This window comes from Arvicola amphibius, chromosome 8, assembly GCF_903992535.2.
Source record: "Arvicola amphibius chromosome 8, mArvAmp1.2, whole genome shotgun sequence".
In the NCBI taxonomy this organism is placed as follows: Eukaryota; Metazoa; Chordata; class Mammalia; order Rodentia; family Cricetidae; genus Arvicola; species Arvicola amphibius.
In genome coordinates, this window is record NC_052054.1 from 40,915,318 (window position 1) to 40,937,785 (window position 22,468).

A 22,468-nucleotide genomic window follows, 5' to 3' on the forward strand; every position below is an offset into this window, starting at 1 on the left:
GGAAAGAGAATACTATGGGACAGAAGGCAAGGAAGAGTTTCTTAACACTGAAGCCATCTTGCAAGTACATGGACCTTGGACTGCCAATCTCTAGAGCTGTTAGAAATGAAATCTGTTTTGTCTACAACCCAGACACCAAATCTGTGTATTTGTTGTGTCTGTTGGGAAGACTAAAAGGCTACTCATTAAGCACTCTACTACATAATAGGGATACAAACTGAGTAAAATAGAGGCCTTTTCTCTTTAATTAGTGTGAGTGAAGGAAAGAGAGGAAAAAAGATATAATCAATACTACCAACAAAGCTGAGTCAGAAGATATGGTAGCCTTGGCAGAGGAACACTGACTGAAATGCTTGGAAGGTCTTGACAACAGAGGCAATTTATAATGTTGAGTCTTTTAGAAAACAAGTTGGGAGAAAAAGAAAGATATAGAGTAGTTTTTAATTAAGACAGAAAAATGAAAAGAGAGAATGTGGATAATTGCATTTATATATAAAAAGTAAAAAAAAAATCCATTAAAATTAGAACAAGAACGGTAATGAGAGATGCTAGAAAACAGTGAGGCAGAGAAAGGCTACAGAAATCAATCGGCTGTGTCACATCTGGGTCTCTCAAGGAAGTCCCCAGAGCTACATGATAAATGTCAGGGACATCCATAGACATTTTCCTAAATCTCCGGTTGTTAAAAATAAGGAAATAAAACCTTTCAAAACATGATGCATGGTGTATAAATTTTCCAGAAACAAATACATGTTATAGAAAACTCCTTTCCGTTTATAAGAAAAGATGCCAAGTCACAGTTCATTTAATGAGGATAATTTGGTAAGTAGAATCAATTGGTCTGTCTGAGAAGAAAGTTATAGCATGAATAAACTCAGTGTCTTTTCTTTCTCTTTTTTATTAAGAATATTTGTAGTATAGTCTTTTCTCATTTTACATAGCTGTGCCTGTTCCCACTCCCTTCCCTCCTCCAGTCCCACCTTCCCTCCCCCACCTATCCACTCCTCAGAAAGAGAGTCAACAAAGTCTGACACTTCACTTCAAGGCAAGACCAAGGCCCTCCCACTATATCTAGGCTAAACAAGGTATCTCTCCAAAGAGAATATGTTCCAAGGTGGCAGTTCAAGCACTAGGGATAAGTCTTAGTCTCACTGCCAGTGACCCCCTAGACTGCCTGAATCTTACAACTGTCCCCCACATTCATTGGGCCTAGTTTGGTCCTATACAGGTTCCCTGCTATCAGTCCAGATTCAGTGAGCTCTCACTAGCTCAGGTCAGCTGTTTCTCTGGGTATCCCCATCATGGTCTTGACCCCTTTGCTCATATTATTACGCCTCCCTCTCTTTGACTGGTCTCTGGAAGCTCAACCCAGTGATTCATTGTAGAGCTCTGTATCAGTTGTTCAATCAGTTGTTGGGTGAAGGTTCTATGATGACAATTATGGTAGTCACCAATCTGATTACAAGGGAAGGTCAGTTTAGGCATCCTCTTTAATGTTGTTTAGAGTTTTAGCTGGGGTTATTCTTGTGGATTCCTGGGAATTTCCCTAGGGCCTTGTTTCTCACTAGCCCTTTGATTGCTCCCTCAATCAAGACATCTCTTTCCTTGCTCTCCCTGTCTGTCCTACCCCTTTCTTGAGTATTCCACTCCTCTTGTTCTCCTCCTCCCTCCCCTTCTCCCTTCCCACTCTCCTTCTACTCCCCCCTTCTCACTCAGAGAACATGAGGTCATTGCCATCATAAATTTGTTTATCGAATGGAACTGGCAATTCTCACCACTAGGAAGCCTTTGATCTTAGTTGGAAAGGAGGAACAGAGTGAGCTGCGCTCTCCACACTGGAGCCCACTGAAGCTCCAGCTTTATGCTTCTGGCAAAATACACATTAGTAAAATGAGTCATCCAAAGAATATGTGAAAGCTTTCAAGTGACAGTGGATGATTCTGTATATGAAATCATGGATAACCATCTGTAGTGAATTTGCAATAAGTACATCCTAGGAGATTCTCATTCTTACAGATCAGTAGTACTAGAATGCAAAAGGAAGAAAGCTGGGCAGGGCAGGCCTATGACACTCCAGAGACTCAGATGGCCCTAACGAGACCTTGGTGTTTTCCCAAGAGTAGACAGGACATGCAAACAATATTAGTCTCCATTTACACATGTGATGACAACCGTTTGAAGTACAGTTTAGACATGAGGCTTTATCAAGAGGGAATGAAAAGACTGATAATTATTATATTAATAGAACATGAGGCATTAAAAGTACCACCAGGCATGGTTAAGCTTATGACTATAACCCCAATCCTTGGAAGGCTGAGGCAAGGGGATCACTGGTGAATTCTAGGCCATGCTAAACTAGACAGTAAGTTGCTATGCAGCCTGAACCATATATAGCATGAGACCCTGTCTCAAAAACCAAAATGAAAAAGAAAACAAAACTCCATAACATCCATAGAGAAGTCACCTGCTTTATTACATAGATGACAATTTTTACAAGGGCATAAGTTAGGTATTAGTGTACAAAATTGGAAGACAAGGTATTCATGTCCAGATATCACTCTTTTTATGAACAATGTAAAAAGTTTTGAATGTTACAGATGTCAGTATCTGAGACTCACAAGTAAAGCACAGAGAGTAACTCTTCTGACTTGAGTCAGTACTTTCCAAACTGATCACTGAAGCACCGTGACATGATTTTTTCCTATGAAAATATTAGTGGCTGTGCTTCATAAAATGTTGTTTAAGACAATCATTATAGGAAACACTATCAAGATTCAGAATTGCACATATCTGTAGGGTCTTGCATTTCTGATCACAAGTCACACTGCTATCAAAACTCACAAAGAAGTAATGGTAGTATTTCAGGAACTGTTTGCTGTCTATGGTAGCAAATTGTTTAGCCAATCCATGTAAGCTCCTTGGCTGTAGATCTGCAATGCTGTAGGCCTGAGTCAATGTGTACTCCAAGGTCCAGTTGGATTCTCCTTTTAGGTTTGCTTCTGTTAAGTTCAAATAATACTGCAACATGTCCTATATTAAAGACAGTAACAACCCCAGATCAGAAAGGTTTAAATATACAGCCCAAATACATTTCTATAAGAACTTCTCTTCAGTTGGGCAATGGTGATGCATGCCTTTAATCCCAGCACTTGGGAGGCAGAAGCAGGTGGATCTCTGCACGTTTAAGGTCAACCTGAACTACAGAACAGCCAGGCCTATACAAATAGAAATACTGTTTAAACAAACAAACAAACAAAGACCCACATACATATACACAAAAGATCTCAATACCAAAATCTTATATCACTTTTTTAAAAAAATTAAAATACTGAAAAAATATAATAGTATATCATCTGGTTATACAGTGAGATGTACAAAATAAAGAAACTTAAATTCTCAATGTTTAGAGATGACTACTTACAGTTTGTAGGCAGAATGAACCTCAATTTCTGCCTCTGGCCTTTTATTAATTGTGCTACAGTAGCTGGTAGAAATCAGGTGTGTGCTGGAGGCAGCTGAGCCAGTCCCTGAACCCTGCCTGATGTTCTCACATAGGCTGAGATGTCAGTTTGGTATTTTGATGATATGGGAGTTCACTCTGTGTGCTGTGATTACCATTAATGAATAAATAAACTGCCTTAGTCTGTTGATAGGGCAGAACTTAGGTAGGCAGGGAAAACTGGGTTGAATGCTGGGAAAAAGAAGGCAGAGTCAGGGAGAAGCCATGGAGCCACCACCAGAGATGGATGCCGGAAATTTAGCTGGTAAGCCACTGCCACATAGTGATACATAGATTAATGGAGATGGGTTAAATTAAGATGTAAGAGTTAGCAAATAAGAAACTAGAGCTAATGGGCCAAGCAGTGATTTAATTAATACAGTTCCTGTGTGATTATTTCGGGGGTCTGGGTGGCCAGAAAATGAACAAGTGGCCAAGCGGCTTGCTCCTACAGTTTAAAACTGTGATATGTCCAATTTTTCTGGGATAAATGGTGTGCATCACCATCACAAAGCAAGATGGTCAGCCTTTTAATATCAAATTGTTCTAAAGTACAGAGCCACAAATGTACACCAGAGAATTTTTGAGATAAAAATAAATGTTCAATTTCAGTTTTTCTTTTAAAAACTCAACTTTCACAAACCTTTTTCACTGAGCACTTAGTATGAGGTAAGCATTATTCTAAATGCCTTTATAGATTTCTTTTCATGGAACCATTGTAGGAACTCATGAGTTGGGTACACATGGCACACATAGGTAAGTGCAGCATATGTATATGCATTTTCTGCGTATGAATGTGCATGCATAGGCTCTAGTGCTGTGGAGGCCAGAAGACAACAATGAATGCTCAGTTGTTTTCCATCTTATTTCCTCTAAGACAGGAACTGGTCACTGAAACTGGCGATCTCTTTATCAGCTAGAATGGATGATACCAAGCTTCAGGGACTCTCCTGTCTCCACACCACTGCACTGGGGATCCAGAGGTGCAGAGCCATGCCCTGCATTTTATGTGACTACTGGGTTTCTGAACTTAGGTCCTTATGACTACACAGAGAGCCAGCTCCTCAGATCACACAGTCATACCTTAATTCCCATTTTAAAGAACAATAAATTAGAACACAGAGGAACTTGGTAACAGTAAAACACAGAACCAAATTCTGGGGCTTATACTTCTCCAAATAGTTGGGGTTGGAAGAAGAATAATTAATGTTTATTTTTAGGAAGGACAATAATATGTATCAACATGCACAAATAAGACTATATGCAGTGAAAGTTTTAAAAAGTGACAAGTTAGGGTTTGGGATGTATCTCAGTTATTAAAGTGCCTACCTGCTTCACATATATAAGGTCTGAGCTCAGTACCCAGCACCCCGTAAACCTGGGTATAGGAGCACACACCTGGGATCCAAGCTCTTGGAAGATAGAGGAAAGAGGATCAGAAATCTTAAGGACACAGCACATTTTAGGCCAGCCTGTGCTACATGGGACCTAGTCTTAAAACAAACATATACAAAAGGTCCAAAGAAGCGCTTAAAGAAATAGTAACCTTCCACAAGCTAACCTTACCTACCCACCTATAGAAATGACAACAGACATAACATCTTTAAGTAAGTACACCATGAGATAGCAACATCAAGGGCTTGCTGAGAAACATTCTACTACATGGATGAAAACTTCAGTGACATATATGAATATATACATGTGGGATCAACTGAACTGTTCCAACTCACCAGCAACGTATAATCACCAGGTTTGTACTGAAAGAGTCGGACACCAGGGTTGTTTGTCTCTTTTTGTAAAACTCCTTTTACTGGAGTAACCGCAGGTGCCACAAACACAGAATTTATTGGACTTCCTGGACCAAAAACAAATCAGGTATATATTATAACATTTTAATTTAACCGCAAAAATATGAATAGTTTAAGTAAAGAGAACAATAGACAAATATTATATGGTCATTGATTAATTCTCCCATTGTAATTGCTTCAAAACAATTAGTGTTCCTTTTGAAGAAATAATATTTAATACCAAAACCAAAGAGCTATGACTGATTTTGTTAAGTGAATTAATGTTATTATGGTTATATATATATTATGTATATTTCTGACAATGAATATAGAATAATACAGATCTATAACTGATTTTATGTTTGAAAGTCACTTTTAAACACTTCAGATAAGTAGATGGCAGATAAATGAGAGATGAAAGACAGATAGGTTATAGATTAGATACATAAATGATGATAAATAAATAGCAGATAAATTAGATATATATGATTGACACAGTCATAGATGACAGATAGATGATAGATTTTAGATAGACATAAAATTGACTGATTGATAGATAAATAGATGATAGTGGTGACAAAGAGATGAGAGAGGATGAATAGATGATAAATAAATACAGCAAGATCTTTATACATATTAAATACAAATGATGAGTAAACAGGGATTTGCTGATCATATTTTTCACAAAAAAACAAGTCTACTGCAACTTACACATACATTTAAACAACAACAACAGCAACCACAATAAAATGATCTGGATTTTATTACCATGCTTAAAGCAAAGTTTCAATAACTATATAATAATCTGATTGACACAAGTTAGCATTTCAGAGACAGAGACAGGTAGATGTGAGTTTGGGCTATCCTGGTTTACATAGTGAGTTCCAGGCCCACCAGAGCTACACAGTGAGACTCTGTTTAAAAAAGTAAATAAAAACAAAATCAAAATATTAACATATTTTATACATATCTGCTATAAGAACCACAAACCAGTTTTATGTTTGGGCATAGAGGCATATGCCTTTAATCCAGCACTCGGGTAATTAGAGGCAGGTAGATCCTCATGAGTTCGAGGGCAGCCTGGTCTACATAGTGAGTTCCAGGACAGGCAGAGTGCCATAATGAATCTCAATCTCTCTCTCTCTCTCTCTCTCTCTCTCTCTCTCTCTCTCTCTCTCTCTCTCTCTCTCTCTCTCTCTCTCTTCCTCTCTCTCCCTCTCTCTCTCTCTCCCTCTCTCTCTCTCTCTCTTCCTCTCTCTCCCTCTTTCTCTCAAAAAAGGCATATTATGATCTAAAAAAAATCAAACTTTAAAGTATTCATTGTTATAAGATAATTTGTTTCTAAATGGGAGATAAACATTTAAAAAATATTGTCAAAATATTGAAGAAAATGGAAGTTGTTTCCCTCTTATCTATATGAAATCAAACTCTTATTGTTTCTTGTTATAACTTCTCCTAGTGTTCCTTTCTTTATTGTGAGTAACTGACAAGAGCAATTAAGAATGTGCTGAATATTTTAAGGCATTCTGTGAATTGTGATCTGTCCTTTAAATCCTGAGAAAAAAATAAATTCTTACAAAGAGAAATTTGAACCTAGCAGGTAAATAACAAACAGTATTAGTTATGCAAACTCAAGAGTCTAACAGAAGCTTGGAGTGAGCTAAGGTTTCAGAGGCTTTGTGCAGGATAACAAACAAGCAATACTGGCCCTACCCAGCTGACCAGAGCCAGAGCTTGTGGTGCAGAAATCTAGTCACGTGTCTAATCCTATTAGTTGGGCACTCCGCCTATAACCATTCAAGATAAATAAGAAATGGCAAGGGACTTCGCTTTCAGACAAAGCTTTAAATGCCCTAATCAGTGAGCACAATGGTCAGGCACAGCTGTGCTCTAGGAAGGTGGAGTGGGACCTGCATACAGATCACATTCATTACCATTTTTATCCGAGAGAACCATAAGGCTGTCTCTGTGGGTGTGGCCGTAGAACTGCCCTGCGATGACAGAGCTGTATTTTCTGAAAATCTCCACCAGTTTCTCGTTATAGTACTGCCTCACTGCTGGGGTAGCCATTGCATAAGGAAGATAGCCCACTGGAACATGTGCTATGATGTAAACCTGAAAAAGGACATACGAGTAGACACGTGACCGCTTGTCTGAGCATTTTCTCATTACTAAATGGCAGGTGGATACCCATGTCTGAACATAGAGTAACTAAAATTCTGGAAAGAGCTGTAATTATGCAATGATGCATTATGGCATATGTCTCATATATACTATATGGATGATATAAGAATATTGATCTCAGACAACTGAATTCTTAATACTTTTAATAATTCCTGATTCTGCCCCAATCTCAAGAAACAAATTTAGCTTTCTGTTAGTCCGCTGCTAATTCCAGTCTATAGGATCTACCTTCTCCTTATTTTGCAGAGAGCTGTTGAGTGTATTTTCCAGCCATTCAAACTGATTTGCTGGGTCTGTCTTGTTCAGTGTCATAACATTTGGGCCATAGTATAGGTTCGTGTTTAGGCTAATGATCCTCAAATCTGGATTGCTGGTAACTTTCTGTGAGTAAAAGCCACCTGTAAAAACAAATGCAAAATACACTTTAGGAACATGAACACACAAACATGAAAATACTGGGAAAGTGAAGTCTTAAGGTCAACAATGCAGACTCTCATTCTTACTGGGTAAGAATCTAAGTTAGCAGTAACTGAAAAGGTATCATGTGTCAGGTCCAATGTAGAAGATTAGGAGGGAAGAGCAGTTGCATCAAAAAAGAATGCTTGGGTAGTGGAAAATAAAATTAATTTTTTTAAAAATAGTAATTTATATTACAGTAAACCACAACTGCTTAAAATGCAGAGTTGTGGAATTCTGTCCCAACAGTCACATCTACAATACAGCTCCTGAACCTGAGTTTCAGGGATCACTGCAGAAGACAGGGAAGAAAGACTGTAAGAGCCAGTGCATCGGGGAGATTGTGTGTCCTAGAAATGTCAGAGAAGCTACACATATTAAGTCCCACCAATATGGCTGCCTAAATACGATTTAAACAAGGACACCACCAGTAGACATGATAACATGGAAGGAAAAAAGCTCACAGGCCTCACAGGCATCAGCCTGAGATAAAGAACTACAGGAAACTAAGAAATAATGAAAATGGAAGAAATAGTTTTCCCTGGGCAAGAGTACACCAACTGGTTATCCAATACCAAATGCTTAACCCCGGAAACATATAAATACATGTAACATTATACAGACTGAGCATGTTTTATTTATGTATTTAAAAAGCTATAACTCCATCTATCTATCCACTCACCCACCCACCCACCCACCCACCCGTCCGTCCACCCATCCATCCATCCATCCATCCATCCATCCATCCATCCATCCATCCATCATCCATCCATCCATCATCCATCCATCTATCCATCCATCTATCTATCTTCAATCATCTATCTATCTACATAAGTAACAACAAAGAAAATACATGCATTTAAAGAGCAAGAGGGGAGAGAAAGATGAGAGAACTGGAAGGAGGAAAGGGAAAGGAAAAATTATGCAACTATATTTTAATCTCAAAAAATAAAAAAATAACAATTTATGCACTAGCTCCTAGTTTTAAATAATAGGACTTAAGAAATGCTTTGAAACATAAAATCTAAAGAATGAAAATGCACAGGACCCTGCTAGGCACTGCCAGAAAAAGAACATGTGAAACCCTACATGCCATACCCCTGAACCAATGGAGACAATACCAGAGGATCTGTCATTTTGGAGCATTCAGAGTAAGCCCCTCTATTCTGATATCTGATTTCTTTGTCTTGTGCCCAATCACCTAATATCTATTTCCTTAGCTTTCAATCATGACTAATCACACACAGTCTCTTTAACTTCCATTTTCACCCCTATAGTCACAACATATTAGTAGTGTGTGTGTGTGTGTGTGTGTGTGTGTGTGTGTGTGTGTGTGTGCTGCATAGAGAGGCTGCAGGCCAACCTCTCTAGTATTATTCCTCAGATGCTATATATCTTACTTATTGAGACAGGCCTCATTGGCCTGGCCCTCATTGACCTGGGCCTCACCAGGCTAGGCTAAAGTAACACAGAGCCCCAGAGATCTACCTGTATTCACCTCCCCCAAAAAATTTAAAAGAATTGAACTTTACATAGTTACAACATATAATAAGTAGCAAGGGGTAAACATTCTGCTATAGTTTAGATTTGAAATGTTCCCAAAACTTATGTGTTGAAGGTTTAATCCCTGATGAAGGTCTTATAGAGAGGCTATTAAATCCCCAGGGGGCATGAGAATCACCACACTGATGAGCTAAATAGGCTGTTGGGGGTAGGACCTAGTCAGCTACAGGTAGCAGAACAAAGGAGGAATGTCTTCAGGGAATGTCTTGTGTCTGCTCACAGAGATTCCTGTGTTCTCTCTCACTCTCTTTATCCCTCCTTCCTTTCTTCCTTCCCTTCCTCTCTTTTTTTCCATCCTTCCTCCTTCCTTCCCTCTCTAGCTCTCTCTTACCTCCCTATCTCCGTTGCTGAGAGCCATGAAGTAAGAACCTGTTCTCCACCTTACCCATCTGCCATGCTTTCTTAGCTTCATCAGGAGCCTGAAGCCTTGGGGCTAGAATACCATGAGCCAATGGACCTTTGAAAGCAGGAATTCAAATGAATCTTCTTCCCTTAAGATGTTTCCCTCGGGGTATTTTTCAACAGGGCTGATATGCTTACTAAATACACATTACCATTCCAAAAGAGGAATGGGAAAATAAGAAGAAAGGCTCAGAGAAAAGCAAGATGACATCCAGCAGGATAAACATTAAATCTTAGCTCTATGGCTGACATAGAAGCTGGCATGGCAGTGGGTCATCAGCTTTAATGGGGCAGCCCTATGGCCTTCCTGACTGCATGGGCTGGCTCTGCTTGTAATTACATCTTCCTCTGGAGGATGTTCCACATCCCTGGCATCTTTAACTTCTGTGATCTCCACGTACCTTCACTCTACAGCTTCACACATCATCAAATCATGCGCTGCCCAAGGGAGAAGGAGAGACTAGCTCAGGAGAACTCACCGAGTACTCTTCATGCTACTTGCTATACATCTCAAAGCCCATCTGGAGACCTCAGGTATTCTCACTTTACCAGCTGTTCTCTCATAACCTTGTACTTTTGAGGTAAAAGTATCCGCTCTTTCCTCTCAATCCATTTTCCAATTAAAAACATACGCTTTTATTTCTATTCAATTAAAAATTCAGCTTTCTCTTCATGTGGAACATCTTGGTTAAGGATGGGACAGGAAGGCAAAGAACTCCTTCATAAGGTAAACAGGTTCACATGTGTTCTAAGGCCACATTGCTGTTTATTGTCTTTCATACAATGTGAGCACAAAGACTATCTAGAATAGGAAGACCTAAGCAAATGTTAAAGATTTAACTCTAAACAAGTGATAAAAAAAAGGAAGCAAAACAGTGAGTGTTTCACTAACCTTTCCTTAACGTGCTAACAGCGTCTTCATCCAGCCACGGTTTCCAGAGGTCGGCTACAGCACTGTAGACCTTGCTGGTGGCTATTGGCAGCTGGTCCTGGCCACAAACAAGACAAGCCGCGATTGAAACTTTAAAGATCTTTGGATTAATTAAGGGGAGCATTTCTTGAGTGCTGACTATGTTAGTTGTCCATACACACTACGTTCTCGGTCGTTAAGGAATGCCTATAACCTAGCCAAGAAAGGGGAGGCAAAAGGTGATACACTAAGTGTAGGATGTTGCCAATTGCTACCGTAGAGTCCTAGGAGAACAAAACAAGAACATTGTGCCAAACAAGAAGTGAAGGCAGCATTTAGAGTAGGAATGGAGCAACAATTTCAAGTCAACATTAAAGCAAAATAAATGGTCCAGACATAAACACAGCTCTACAGAGGTGTGTTCTTTGTGTTGAGAGAAGCTCATGCTTAGGGCCTGGGCAGGGTTTAGATGGATGATGAGATAAAGAAGTGTATTCGTGAGACAATGAAGGCAAGTTTGAGCCTGAACATGCAGGACTGGTGTAACATGCTGTAGGGTTAGAGAAAACTTAAGGACTTAAGATTTTAATGAAGTCATTTAGAATGCTATTACAAAGCTGCACAGTTCCTTCAAGATTCAGGTTTATACCTGTGGGCCTGTAACTTGCACTAGCCTCTTTGTGGCAGGCTAAGTTGCAACAACATATTGTGGTTCAAAAAAATTTAAATGCATAAAAATTTAGTAGCTGAAGAGACAGCTCAGTAATTAAGAACATGTATTGCAGAGGACTGAGTTTGGTTCTCAGCAGTGTTGGGTTGCTTACTCTGTCTGCAACACCAATCCCAAAGGATCTGATGTCTCTGGCTTATTGTAAGGAGAGAGTCGCTTGTTGGTTCCCAGCCAGCCAGCTAGCTTAGACCCGAAATAATCACACAGAAACTGTATTAATTAAATCACTGCTTGGCCCATTAGCTCTAGCTTCTTATTGGCTAACTCTTACATAATAATTTAACCCATTTCTATGAATCTGTGTATCATCACATGGCAGTGGCTTACCTGCAAAGTTTCAGCATGTCTGACTTTGGTGGTGGCTCCATGGCATCTCTCTAACTCTGCCCTTTTTTTCTCCCAGCATTCAGCTTACTTTTACCTGCCTGCCTAAGTTCTACCCTGTTATAGGTCCAAAGCAGTTTCTTTATTCATTATTGGTAATCACAGCACACAGAGTGGACTCCCACATCATTGGCTTCTTTGGACATCTGCATCTATGTGCACATACAAACACAAACACACACACACACACACACACACACACACGACAGGGAGGAGAGAAACAGGGAGGGTAAAGAGAGGAAGTAAAAGAGGAAGGGAGGAAGAAAGAGGGGAGGGGATAGTTAAAAGTAAAATCTTTTCCTTTTGGGCTGAGATCAGACTACCATAAAAAATTAGCTATAATAGGAAGGGCCCTTTCCTATGAGACTGGCAGCACCAGTCTCAAATGTGTAGAAGTAAATAGAAACCCTGCTCCATACTGATTATTTGAGCAGTATGGGAAAGAATTCCAGGGTCAGTAACCTGCTTCTGATGAACAGGTGAAGTTCTTGCACATTTCTGTGTATGTTTATGGAGTTACCCTGTAGGTTTAAAGGCTTTCAATGGAAAAATTCTACTCAAATTTTATACTAGAATTCGCTAAAACTATATCCCAGATAGCAACAGTCTTTAGGGAAATTTTTTCTGAAATTTTCATGTTATATTTGATAGACAGACAGACAGACAGACAGACAGACAGACAGACAGATAGATAGCTACAATGTATAAGAGTGTGAGGGAGCAGAAAAAGTTGGAGAGGGAAGAAGAAATGATGTAAACGATAGAAATAGAGTACTCATGTATGAAAGAGTCAAAACATGTTTTTACATTAAGAAAAGATCAGGAAGGCATGGTAGTGCACACCTTTAATCCCAGCATTAGGGAGGGAATCAGAGACAGAAAGAGAAAAGTAATAGAAAAAAATCACAAGGTAGAAACTGGAAATCAAGTTTAATGTGAAAGCACATGCTTAGTATGTGGGAGACCCTGGGATTAGCATGAGGGAGATCCTGGGATTAGCATGACGGAGACCCTGGGATTAGCATGTGGGAGACCCTGGATTCAATCTCCATCAGTATAATCCATAATCTAGAAATAGGAAGAAATATAATTTGCATATATGCAGCCCAATTTACCTACAATTAGAGCAATTTATAGAAGTTAGTATTTATATCTTTGACTTTCTTTAATATTTGACTTGAAGAAAAACAAAGATGAAGATAAAATAAAGCAAAATCTCAAAGAAATCCAAAAGGAATTCATGATTTAATAACCAAAACTTCTCTTAGTGAGGGCTTGGATGTTGCCAGGAAATACATTACACTCTTTTCATATATTATGACTGATTCGCACAAAAGTTTTGCAAGGCAAATATTGTTATTCTTGTTGGTAAATGAGAGTCCTGTGGAGGAGAGCCATGTGAATTATCCAAGGCTAACCAAAGTCTCTGAGCAGGGGAGGATACAGCTGTAATTCTCATGAACAAATCTCTGTACAAATTGATCTCTTTTTTGTTTTGTTTGTTGGTGGGTTTGCTTTTGTTTTTGGAGACAGGGTTTCTTTGTGTGTTGTGAGGAAGGCTGCTTGTTGGTTCCTGGCCACTTAGCCCTGAGATAATCACACAGAAACTGTTTTAATTAAATCACTGCTTGGCCCATCAGCTCTAGCTTCTTATTGGCTAACTCTTATATATTAATTTAACCCATTTCTATTATCTGTGTATCTTCATGTGGCTGTGGCTTACTGGCTAAAGTTCCAGCATCTGTCTCCAGTGGGGCTACATGGCTTCTCTCTGACTCTGCCTCCTTTCTCCCAGCATTCAGTTTAGGTTTCTCTGCCTACCTGAGTTCTGCCCTATCAATAGACCAAGGCAGTTTCTTTATTAACCAATGATATTCACAGCATACAGAAGGGAATCCCACATCATCTGTATAGCTCTGGCTGTCCTGAAACTCGCTCTGTAGACCAGGTTGATCTTGAACTCACAGAGATCCACTATCCTGCTTGATTTTACACAGCTGAAACAGGATACTGCACCATGACTGAGTATGCACAGGCACATTAACAAAAGGCTTCTATGAGTGACTGGAGTTAGGTCACATCAAGCACTGAATATCCTGAAAATAATTTTTGTCTTTAATCATATTTGAATCAGATAAGCTGGATTGGAACAGGGACCTTTGGCTATTTTAACAGTTTTATTAGCTATGTCCTTAATCTACCTTAAATCAGAATGTGATGATCTCCATATGTCTAATAGGCTCATGTAAATGTAAACACTTGTCAATATTAACCTTGCTTGCTAAGCCTATCATGGAAATGGTGAATAAATAAGAAAACATACTGAAAGGACTGAAGAAACTGATGAAGTTTATAACAACAACAACAAAGAATTAAAAATCCACAAACTATGAAATTTGCTACTAAAATGTATTATTGGCAAAAGATTTTATGAATTATTTTTTAATCTTTTGAAAATGCCCAAAACATTCCTTGATAGTTATCACTAGAGTGCTTCCTTGAGACCCATCCTTTTGCCATACCCATGCCATAATCTTGACAGTAACAACAGAGAAATCATCTAAGCTCTTCTGGAAGCTGAGGTCAGTTTTACCTGTGGCCAGTAGTCATGATTTCCCAGTGCAGGAAACACCTGGAGGTTTGGGAAAAGGTTCTGTACGGTCATGGTCATGTTAGTGATCACCTTTATAACAGTGCCTGTTGAGAGTTCAGGTACGGGGACATGAGGCGGGCTATCCCTGTAAAGGAGACAGAAACATTGTAAAGAATAACTTCCTAGGCTTATGCATGACACCTTGTTGTAGCTATCATTATAAATGTTTACTTTAGAATTAAAAGTTAAAATTAAAGAGTCAAAGAATAGCCAATGGTTCAAAGGTGATGACATACCCATAGTGCCAACTATTCAGCAGACAGAAGTAAGGGATGAATTGAGCCCAGTATTTCAAGATCAGCTTGAACTACACAGCAAGACACAACCTCAAAAGGGGGTAGGAGAGTGGGGTGAGAAGGGAATACAAGAAAATCTAGCTTATTTTATTGGCTGGCTGAAGATTTATAGGAAAATCTACAGGATTAGTAAAGTGTAGACGGAAGGACAAAAAGAATAGATTCAAATCTCTATTTTACCAGCAAGTAACTATATGGACAAGTTGTTTAGTGTCTTTATTTCCTTGCCTCTAACATGCAAATAATATGATCTAGGCTTATACAGATTATTAAGTAGCAGAATAGAAATCAATTAAAACAGGACCCCACACAAGTAAATACCTTACAAGGATTAGCAATAGTTCATATTTCAGAAACTATATGACTCTCACCAAAGTAGATGATGGGCCTAGTTAATCCTACCATAAAATGATGCTTCTCAAAATTGTTCTCACAAGTTAACATCCATTGTTTTCCTTTGTTCTTAATTATTTAAGAAAAATTTAAAGTTATCTTATTCAATATGACAAGATATTGATGCAAGTGTGTTATTTGTGGAATCATTTCTTAGTTAACACAAACATATTATTAAGTCTATACCACAGGAAAAAAAACCTACAGGATGTCTAAAATAGTTTTTATCACTAAGAATATTGATTATGATGTGGTTTAGTAATTTTTACATAACACACTTTATTAATTCTGAGAGTCTCACATATGCATACAATTCACTTTGGTCACATTCATTCCCCATCCCCACTGACTCATCCTAGATCAACACACCCACCTTCCACTCCCTCCCAACTTCATGTCCCCTCTTTTTGTTTTTAGCACACTAACGAAGATTACCATATCCTGTAGGACAATACTGCATAATTAAGAGTTTATATATGTACTTACCCTGTCCATATCATAAAAGATGCTTCTTGTCCTGAATTCTTAATAAAATCAAATGCTGACAAAATAAGTTGATATGGAGAGTCACACAGGACATCTCCAAAAGGGCCGGGATTGGAGGCATTTGCACCTTTAGAGGAAGCACACACCTTGGTGTGGTCATCTGTAATGTGGTAAGTAGGATCCAGATGCAAGTCAGTCACATGCCAAAACTGCCCTGTTGGTTACAAAGGAAATACTGATAAATTTGTGCTTAAAGTATGATTGAAACATCTGCTCCCCTCGCCGCTGAAGGAAGCTGTCACAACTTCAGTCTTCTTACACCATGAAGTTAAGTGCAACTCTGTCCTAGGAGACAAAGAAGCATCAAGTAACAGAGGAACATGCAACCTTCCCCGGGTGAACCAATGATCTCAGAGTTAGCATGACTACTCTATAAAGACTCTAGTGCACAACAAAATGGTTGGTGCCAACTTTCTGAGAGGCCAGTGAGCTCATTTCATACTGTGAATGACTTAAAATATTAAAATATTATCAGCTGTACCAAGACTGTACTAATAGATAGAGTGCAGAATCAGGAAATGTTTACCTCAGTTAATTTTTATATAATTTCTCTCAGCATTAAATGAAGGAGCCATGCGACAAATATCCAATTTCTCAGCTATCCTTTAAAGCTAATTAATTAGAAGTACAACCATCATGCAGTTGTATTCAATGTTAATATTGTGGGAAGCAATTCTTAAAAGAGAATTTTCATATTGGACTCAGGGAAAAGTCAAATATTTATTTGACAGCAATCCTACACAGCAATCATATTTGCTGTGGTCCATGGGAATCATGCAGTGAGATTTCAACTGATAGAGCAGAAGGCCTACACACCAGAATGAATGTGTTCTGATGGAGATAAACCCAGTTTGCAAATATATCGGTAGATTCAGTAGATCTCTTGTGAAGCCATAAGCACTCTCCGTTGGTCCCAAATTCAGCAGAGTATGGATTATTGGGCACAATTCGTTCCTATGTACTGGCATATTGGGTCAACAACACACATACTCTAGGACCTTCAGTAAGAAATTTAGTCACACAGTCAATAACCTTGGACCCCACAGTCTAATCTTTGCTTTGTTTCCTGAGATACATTAGAAGGCACCTCCCGCTGAGTATCTTCCATTTGGCAGGACATGCAGTCAGGAAAGGAGTCTTTCATAAGGATCACATTTGGGACCTTCAAAGATAAAGAGGAGTCCAAGCTCAGAGAATTGCTTTTGTTTTGTGTGCATATATAATTGGAAACTTCACAGAACAGGGAGACCAGCCGGAAAGGAATAAAGAAACTGATGCAGAGAAGTGTGTAGTGGAGAGTTAATTTTGCCCTCAGATCTAAGTCCCATGCTTGCTCTAAGTCTTCTTCTGAGCCTTGAAAGGGACACTGAGGATGGCAGTCAGAGATCCCTGATACATATTAAGCAATATTACTTTATTGAAAGAATTATTAGATCATAGTATCTTTCACTATGGATCTGTGTTATATGCCAGGTGTGATTTATATAACAGATGTGGTATTACAAAATTTGTGTATGTTGTATCATGTCATTCTCAAAGAGACTTATGATGTTGGACTTACCATTTTGCGTTTATAGTAGAGACACTAATGGTGAGCGTGGTATGAATGAGAAATATCCCCCATAGGTTCGGGCACTTAAATATTTAGTCCCCAGCTGGTTCTGTTAAGGGACCTTGAGGAGGTATAGCCTTGGTGGAGGGAGTATGTCACAGTGGGAACTTCCAGAATTCATAGCCTCCCTCTGCCTCTGCTTCCCATTTGTGGTTGAAAATGTGGTCATTGAGCTTCCTGATCCAGCTCCCTGTGTTATGCCTTCATCCTGGAACTAAAAACCCAAACAAACTCTTCCTGCTAGAAGCTGTCTGTAGAGTGGCATTTTATCAAAGCAACAAGAGTTAACTAATACACCGACTCAAGTGGAAAATTCAGTAAGTATGCACAACATATATGACCCCTCATGTAAAGGAGCCTATATGATGAAGAGCCCTCAGGTTTTCTTACATATAATCAACCACTGTGCTGCTTTCTAACATATAAGTAACACTGAGATTTGTCCAGCTTTTCTAGTAATGATGCTTTTTACTTTTCTGACAGTATAGAACCCTCTAGGGCGACAGAACTAAATTTTGGAATCACAGAAGAGAAAACATTTTCCTTATTTTGTTTTAATTCCCATACAAATTTAGTGAGGATATCTTTGCATTTTTTTCAGCTTGTTCTCCTTAATTGTTCTTCAAAATAGCCTTTCTGAATATGCTATGAAAACATACTTAAAAGAGTTTCAAACTCATTCTGATTCCAAGTTATATCCAAAATGCATCGGAAGGGACATAGCAAAGCAAGTAAAATAACTACAAACTTTTAAAGCTGTATGAAATTGTTCAAAAATAAAAAAACAATAGGAAAAGCGAAGTGCAAACAGTTACGATGGTGCTGTGACTGTTGATCAGGGGCATGCCTATGAGGAACTCTTGAGACTTGATGTAGAAAGACTCAGCACACAATGGAGGGAGGGCACGAGGCCCAAGGCAGGCAATCCTGAATTGTGGAAATGTGGAGACAACTGGGCACAAGTAAGCACGCACTATTTCTTCTCTGTCTACTCTTCAAGGTGGATGTGATCAGCTGTCTTACGTTCCTGTTCTGACTGTCCAACAACAATGGGGTGACCATTTGATTATAGCCACAGACATGAAATTAAGAAAGCAGTAGACTTGCTAAGTAGCAAGGACAAGTTATTGTTTTGGTGATCAGTTCTTGCCCATGTCATCATAGTTGTATAGCAAGGGTTTATACGTAAGAAGAAGAAGGCATGAAGTCCAGATGAAATTTGACATGAAATAGTATCCATCACCAATTTCTCAGCACTTAGTCAGTATTTTAAAACAGCAACAGAGCATAATTTCTTTCTTCCCACTAAGCAGAAAATGCCCTAAACTTTATCTTGAGTCCAGATATACTCTATCCCAGCACACAAAACAAAGGAGACAAATGCATTGGAATCATCATGTGGGTTGCCCTTCTATCTCATTTCTGTGTACGCCTGTGTTTAGCTTATTTGTAGAAAGTAAATATGCAGTAACTACACGTAAAACAGAATAGTGTTTGACAGCAGAGACAGACAGCCTGACTTCCATTATAAACTCTACCACCCAGAGATTCAGTCTCTGTGATCTTGGCCTGTTTCCTTTGTCAGATGGGAATGTAATGTTGTCACCTAAGATAACAGGTAATTTAGCACTAGCAGAAAGCAAGTCCTTAAAAAGCACATGACACCGAGGAAGCTGCTTGGTAGCTTTGCTATTGTTATTTTATAAAGCCTGCCATCTGAAATTGAATTTTCCCATTTGCTTGTAACCAGTCAAATTCAAGTCCTTAGGACACGTTTAGTACTGTGCCATAGGCTTTTCACCATTATTGCTGTAGCAGACAGGGAACTGGTGTGCACGGGATTAAACCGAATCGAATGTCACAAAGAACAGGGCTGAGGCACAGATTGGGAATCTCACCCCAGAATGCATGTGGTTTAGAACCATTGTACACTGCCTCCCACATCCTTTGCCAAAAGGGCTGCCTGGCGTGGAAGGAGATAATGCTGTCTACATGTAAAGCACAGTGAAGATTAAAGTGAATGAGATCATAAACGGATTAAATTTTCATAATCCAAAACTCGAAATGGACTAGGGCACCTCCCTCTGATGGAATCCAGTACCTGGTTCACAGAGTTCAAAGAATGGGAATTTGTCTGACAGACTGGGCCCTTAACAAGAGGCTTTAATTTATAACTAATGACATTTAGGCAAAAGCAAATTTCAGGATTCCCTCCCTATCATGTGACTAGTCAATGAGGGCTGAACTAGAGCCAATTTCTCCAGGAGCCAAGGTCCTGTTTCTGCCATACCACACTGCTGGATATACAAATGCGGAGGCAATAGTTTCACTGAAGGATGGCTATAAATGTGTCAGAACCTCTGGAGGCTTTACATCCTAGCTTTAATGAAATTGTACATAAATTTTGTGTGTGTGTGTGTGTGTGTGTGTGTGTGTTTCCACCAATCTGGTCTGTGATACATTCAATAACACACTGGAGTCAAAATTTTTTAGCACACACTCCAAAGTTCTTTACTAAAATTGCCCACCTATTCTCCAGTTAATCTTTTCAAAGATTTCTCAAAATATATGTGTTCCATGTGTCTGGATAGAGAAATGCTCAAAATTTAGCTAGACAGATGCTCAAAATTTTCAAAAATAATTAAGTCAAAGAAAGTTTAATAATTTTTCCTAATAAACCCAATGAACCACAAGTGTATGGACACAAGTTGTATAGACAACTGTATGCAGTTGTTTAAACAGATGTTGGTTAATCTGTTTATCATGTCAGTTGCTGTGGGCTAAATACACCAAAAGGTGGCAGTCTATTAAATCTTAAAAAAAAAAAAAGTCAAGCAACACTAGGGTCATTGTCTGTCCTCTAGCAACCTGAACTTGGCATGGGAGAAAACTAGGATTGGGAGTTTAAACACAGTTAGGAAACAAGCAGAAGCCAGGCTGGGTTGAAGTTGTGGTTGCGTGCAAGGGGGAAAGGGGATATCATCCAGTAAAATGATCCATGCCTTGTGAAACCACTGAGTCAACACATCTGGACTTTACAGTTAGCCTCTCTCCCTTCCCAGGCAATGGGAGGTGATTCAACCCTGTCACCTCTCCAACCAAAACAGGAAGCTAAATGAAGCAGATTCACAACACCCTCCCCCCCCCCCACACACACACAATAAGTTTGCACTAAGACTTTCAACAATTAACTCATTAAAGCTAAAAAAAGGATTTTGCCTGTGGTGCAACCTGAGACCTTTTTAGGTCAAAATCCTGAGCAGTTATCAATTTAAATAGCAAATTCCCGGTGCTGAGCTAGCTGTCTTACAGACACAATTCCAGCAGAATATAAAAAATAAAAATAAACACAAGGCAACAGTATGCATATATCCACATTTGGGGGTGGGGTGTTCTGTTATAATTGTTATTTGCCAGAGTTGGCAAACCAGACATGCAATTGTGGCTTGTAAAATTTTGACAATAAGTCACACTCACTTCCTGTTCAGTCAAAGAGACTGGATCCACCCCAGAATATCCCTAAAGTCTTGAGCAGATAGACCAGCATCTTAGAGAGACAAAAGACAGCAGAATTTCAGTCCTCAGTACTGAGGAATGTCTCCAGGACAGCTATCTCCTCAAATCAAAACAAAACCCCCGCTCTTAGCAACATCACTTCAGACGCAGCAAATTATTTTTAAAGGAAGCTTAAAATAAGAGATGGGAGGGGACCTTAATTTTTGAAACCCAGAAGGCATCCTACAATCTCACTAAACAATCAATCGGTCTGAAGAGGGATCCCCCACGAGAGATCAGAAGTGTTTGGCCCCAGCTACCCATTCCCACAAGTTTGGATTCAGTAATTTTGGAGTAGGGCTGAACTTAATAGCATTTTACCAAGTTTGGGAGCTGTTGTTTTTCTGTTGCTTCTGCTGGGGACTAGGGGACCGAGGCGGGCAGGGGGCGGGGCAGGCACTGGGTTAAATGTCAAAGAACAGAACTGTTCTCCGCTTAAAAACCTAAGTGCACCAAGGGATAAAGGAGGGCTCAAGAGTTTTATTTATGGAAGGACGAGAAGCCCAGAAACCCGGAGAAGCAGAAAAAGCCTCTGACTTCACTGAGAACAGGCAGAGGAACGCTTTGTTTAGGACCTAGATGTGGGAATATTGTCTGTCCCCCTCTGCTCTGGGCACACTGGATGACTTAGGGAGTACCCACAGCAAATCTTAGCTGCCTTTTCCATGGGACAGCAGCTTCGGCTATCCTCCCCCGGGAGCAAAACAACCCAGACCCAGGATGTAAACAAACGCCCAGCAGACTGTTCCATGCGCTCGCCCACGGGGCTCCCCCAGCATGACCCAGTCCCAGCGACCTTGCTGTCTGGCCTTGGATCACACAGTAGCCAGCGTGGCCGCGTCCTATGCCCAGCCGCCCACGCACCGTCCGCGACTTGGCTGGCCCCTTCCACAGTCCCGTGAACAATCGCGATCCACTCACCCACAGCTGGAGCGCGACTGGTGGACGCCAGGGGTACCCCGAGACCCAGGTCGCAGAGCCAGGCAGCCAGCAGACAGCAGAGGAAGGTGGCCAGCAACGCCATGGCGAGCAGCGGCCACTGCCCCGGGAGGCTAGGCTAGGGCTAAGGCGCCGCTGGGACCCACAGGCCCCGGGGGTGGGGAGGAAGCCAGAGTCACTCCGGGTGTAGACGCCCAGATCACGTGCAAGGACAGATTTCCCCTGAGCAGGAGTTCTCCTGACCTTCTGGACTGTAGTTTTATTTTAATATGCCTCCTTATTTCCTAGGTCACTGGGAAGGAATGTTCCTGTGCCAGCCCTATGCATATTATCTTCCCTGAACGCCAGGAACACCTACCAGACAGGACCACTTAGGACAGGTGCTAGAAGGGGGCGGGGAAAACCCTGAAGTGTGCTAAGACTTTTGAGTTGCAGAGTGGATCTGGATTTCCTCAGTACGGGGCTGAAATGCAAATTCCCAGGCCTTTGGCCGGCTCTGCTGAATCGACACTCCAGGAATGGAATCCAGCAGTGTGTGGCTTCACTGGCCTCCAAGGTG

At 40.1% G+C, this 22,468-nt stretch overlaps 1 protein-coding gene across 1 annotated transcript; it reads right to left on the reverse strand.

The window, feature by feature from the left end:
* Positions 1–2,448: 2,448 nt before the first annotated feature.
* Smpdl3a (sphingomyelin phosphodiesterase acid like 3A) lies at positions 2,449–22,266 on the reverse strand. Its single transcript, XM_038340311.1, has 8 exons — positions 21,892–22,266; positions 15,744–15,957; positions 14,509–14,653; positions 10,784–10,880; positions 7,699–7,868; positions 7,221–7,401; positions 5,230–5,354; positions 2,449–3,030 (listed from the first exon to the last, which is right to left on the reverse strand). The coding sequence occupies exons 1-8, from the start codon at positions 21,992–21,994 to the stop codon at positions 2,713–2,715; spliced, it is 1,353 nt and encodes a 450-aa protein (XP_038196239.1). The 5' UTR covers positions 21,995–22,266; the 3' UTR covers positions 2,449–2,712.
* Positions 22,267–22,468: the final 202 nt, after the last annotated feature.

What these genes read in the sequence shown, in the direction of transcription:
- Smpdl3a (XM_038340311.1), bottom strand. Translation starts at nt 21,994, where the DNA reads ATGGCGTTGCTGGCCACCTTCCTCTGCTGTCTGCTGGCTGCCTGGCTC. An exon ending in TCTTTTATGATATGGACAGG is followed by an intron (nt 14,654 to 15,743) that starts GTAAGTACATAT and finishes TCTCCTTTACAG; the next exon opens with GGATAGCCCGCCTCATGTCC. An exon ending in GGTTCTCTCGGATAAAAATG is followed by an intron (nt 5,355 to 7,220) that starts GTAATGAATGTG and finishes TTTTTGGTCCAG; the next exon opens with GAAGTCCAATAAATTCTGTG.